General features: G+C 44.5%; 1 protein-coding gene across 4 annotated transcripts in view; it reads left to right on the top strand.

Annotated features, from left to right (window-relative positions):
• Window positions 1-687: 687 nt before the first annotated feature.
• LOC107086402 (transcription factor COE1) overlaps window positions 688-2,831 on the top strand; it is a 117,621-nt gene continuing 115,477 nt past the window's right edge. For 2 of the 4 annotated variants that reach the window (XM_015377341.1, XM_015377324.1), the window contains exons 1-2: window positions 690-1,467; window positions 2,192-2,348. In XM_015377341.1, coding sequence (XP_015232827.1) covers window positions 1,334-1,467; window positions 2,192-2,348 — 291 coding nt within the window. In that variant the 5' untranslated portion in view covers window positions 690-1,333. Of the gene's footprint in view, window positions 1,468-2,191; window positions 2,349-2,831 lie in introns of all 4 variants that reach the window. The other 2 variants (XM_015377347.1, XM_015377332.1) reach the window with 2 other exon arrangements.

Genomic DNA, 2,831 nt, shown 5'->3' with positions numbered 1-2,831 from the left:
GGCAAAACATCTTATTTACCTAATTGAATTAAGGGTAAATACACTTAATTTAAGATATTCTTACTTATTTCTAGATCCTTTTTGCAGTGTGTAGACTTTCTTATAAAATGAGGAAACAAAACATTCATATTTTTAATATAATTAATTGGCCTTGGCACTGTAAACCTACTCAAAACGCGTATGGGTACTGATTATCTCAGATTTTTTGCGCAAGTTATAATATTTAAGTTTGAAGTATGTATATATTTTACAGTATTTACAGCATGATGTAAAAAATATAAGTAATTCAAGCTTAAATGTGTTAATATACTCAGAAACCTTAGTTAATCGCTCACTAAAGTGGAGGATTCTGAGCTGTTTGGGTGAAAAGACGCTCCAAGGATCTGCTCCGCTTCTCCCTCAGTGTGAACGCTGCAGGGATTAAACCGATTTCCTCATGAGTTGGTGTTTAGATTCAGTCCTGAATGGTTGCTGTAAAGTAAAAGACTTGCGCGCCCAGAGACATGCGCTGCTTCGGGCTTTAAGTAGCTGGGGCGGGACGCCGCGCGGAGCGAGGCGGGGACAGGGCGCGCTCCGGTCGGGTTGGTGGACAGCAGATTGTCCGTATCATTAACTCACTTCAGGAGGGGGGGGGCGTTCCCAGAGACCACGCCTCCTTCACCTACTATAGTTCCTCCTGTTTGGCATCCCAGAGAGGGTCCGAAGTGATTCCTCAGGGGAAGCGAGAAGAGCGCAAATCATCCGAGCAGGAGCGGGAGCCGCGCGGATACCCAGGACTGCCTTCTTAATTGCGCGTAATCTTCCGTTTCATCCATCTGAGCAGGAAGGAGCACTTTTTCTCTTTCTTTTAAAGAAACGGAGCAGAAAGAAACCCCGATTCATCTCCTTTTCTTTTTTGCCCGTTTGTTCCAAAAGCTGACATTTTCTGCTTGTATTTTTGTTTTGTCTTTTTGTCACCTGTACCTTGATCCGTGGAGGGGGAGACTGTCGCCGACTCAGCGCGCACTCTCATCCTGCGCTCCCCCCTCACCTCCTCCTCCTCTTTCATCGCTTCTCTTCACAGCTGCTGCCTCCCATTCTTCCCTCGACATGAGGAGCAGCTAACCCTGGATGCTGACAGCTCCCCTTTTTCTTCCCACATGTCGCATCTTTTGTTTACTTTGAGAAGAATGAGCGCATCTAAACAGAAAGTGGAATAGACCCACGCCACTTTGCTCCTGTGACAGCGCTATCAAAGAGAGACGCCGAGAGGAGAGGAGGGGAGGAAGAGAAGAGAGGGGAAAGGAGGAGAGAGAGAGAAAGAGAGAGAGAGACGGAGTGAAGGTGCGTTTTGATGTTTGGCATCCACGAGAGCATCCAGAGGAGTGGGAGTAGTATGAAAGAAGAGCCCATGGTGGCCGGGATGAACGCGGTTCGCACATGGATGCAGGGCGCCGGAGTGCTGGACGCAAACACAGCCGCCCAGAGGTGAGCTTGAGGCGGATGAAGCGCTGCGCTGCGCTGCGCTGCGCTCCTCCACCGCGGCGCGCGGAGAGGAAAAGCGCGTTCAGATATGCGGCGTTTAAAGACGGAGCGGCGGATTCACTGGGGGCCAGGAAGGCGTCCCCAGAGGACCCGGCGGTGGGATCACCTCACGTCCCGCCGGAATCTCAACTTCTTGTTTTTTTATTTTTTTATTTTTAACTTGAATCCAACTCGCGGTTTTAAAGCTGCTGGAGATTTCAGACATTTTAAGGCGTCTTTGGCCCAAAGTTCCTGCTGTGAAAAAGTCAGCAGTGAGTTTTTGCGCTTGGACTCTCAGTTCGCAGTGATTTGTTTATTTTTCGGGTTTTGGTTTAGCAGCTTTTCTTTTTTTTTTTAAACATGTCCGAATTATTTCGATTTATTTAAATCAAATTCTTCAAGATGAAAAAGAAAATGTATCGCAGGCCGATCATGCTGACTTTTATAAATTATGACCAACATAGCAAATATGTTAAACCATAATAATTAAAAACTTGATGTTATTTGTTGATTTGTGGTTAATTGATTAAATTAAAATGCGCAAATTAGTCCTTTGAGTTTGGACGCAGATTTGGGGGAAAAAAAGCAGCAGCGTGTGTTTATTATTTTATTATTTCCTTTCCTCTTCCCTGCCTTCCTTGTTTCTGGTTTCTTTGCTTTATTGACTTTCATTTGTTTGTGTCCGCAGCGGAGTGGGTCTCGCTCGGGCGCACTTCGAGAAGCAGCCGCCCTCCAACCTCCGCAAGTCCAACTTCTTCCACTTCGTCCTGGCTTTGTACGACAGGCAGGGTCAGCCGGTGGAGATAGAGAGAACCACATTTGTCGACTTTGTGGAGAAAGAAAAGGTGGGTTTTTATTTTTTATTTCTTACTAAAATCATCAAAGTTGTGCAGCTTCTTATAATCCTTTTTTATTTCTTTTTTTTCTCCTTTTAATCGCCCATATAATAATAATAAACGATGCGCCTCATCTGCAGGACTAATTCCTGACGCGATATAAAAGCTGTTAAGTCAAAGTGATGAATTAGCCGCCGCGCTAACAGAGGCAGACGCACAGCAGGGATCAATTCCTGCTCAAATCTTTTCCCATTCATGTAGTTTTTAGTTGCTGCTTCCCAAAGCGCATCCGACCTCTAATCATTATTCTTGATGGTTTTATTCAATTTTAATGCATTTCTTTAATATTCTGGATTTATTTTTCCAGTGTGGGAACTTTGGACTCAGTTTCCGCTCCTGGTGGATTTATTCTAACATCTCTAATCAACTTCTAAACATCAGGTTTTTTTTTTTTAAAGCGTGTCCGATGTTAACTTGAACACATAATTTAAT

This window comes from Cyprinodon variegatus, unplaced genomic scaffold (assembly GCF_000732505.1).
Source record: "Cyprinodon variegatus isolate N-32 unplaced genomic scaffold, C_variegatus-1.0 Scaffold8, whole genome shotgun sequence".
NCBI classification, from domain to species: Eukaryota; Metazoa; Chordata; class Actinopteri; order Cyprinodontiformes; family Cyprinodontidae; genus Cyprinodon; species Cyprinodon variegatus.
This window is presented reverse-complemented; position numbering and strand designations above follow the sequence as displayed.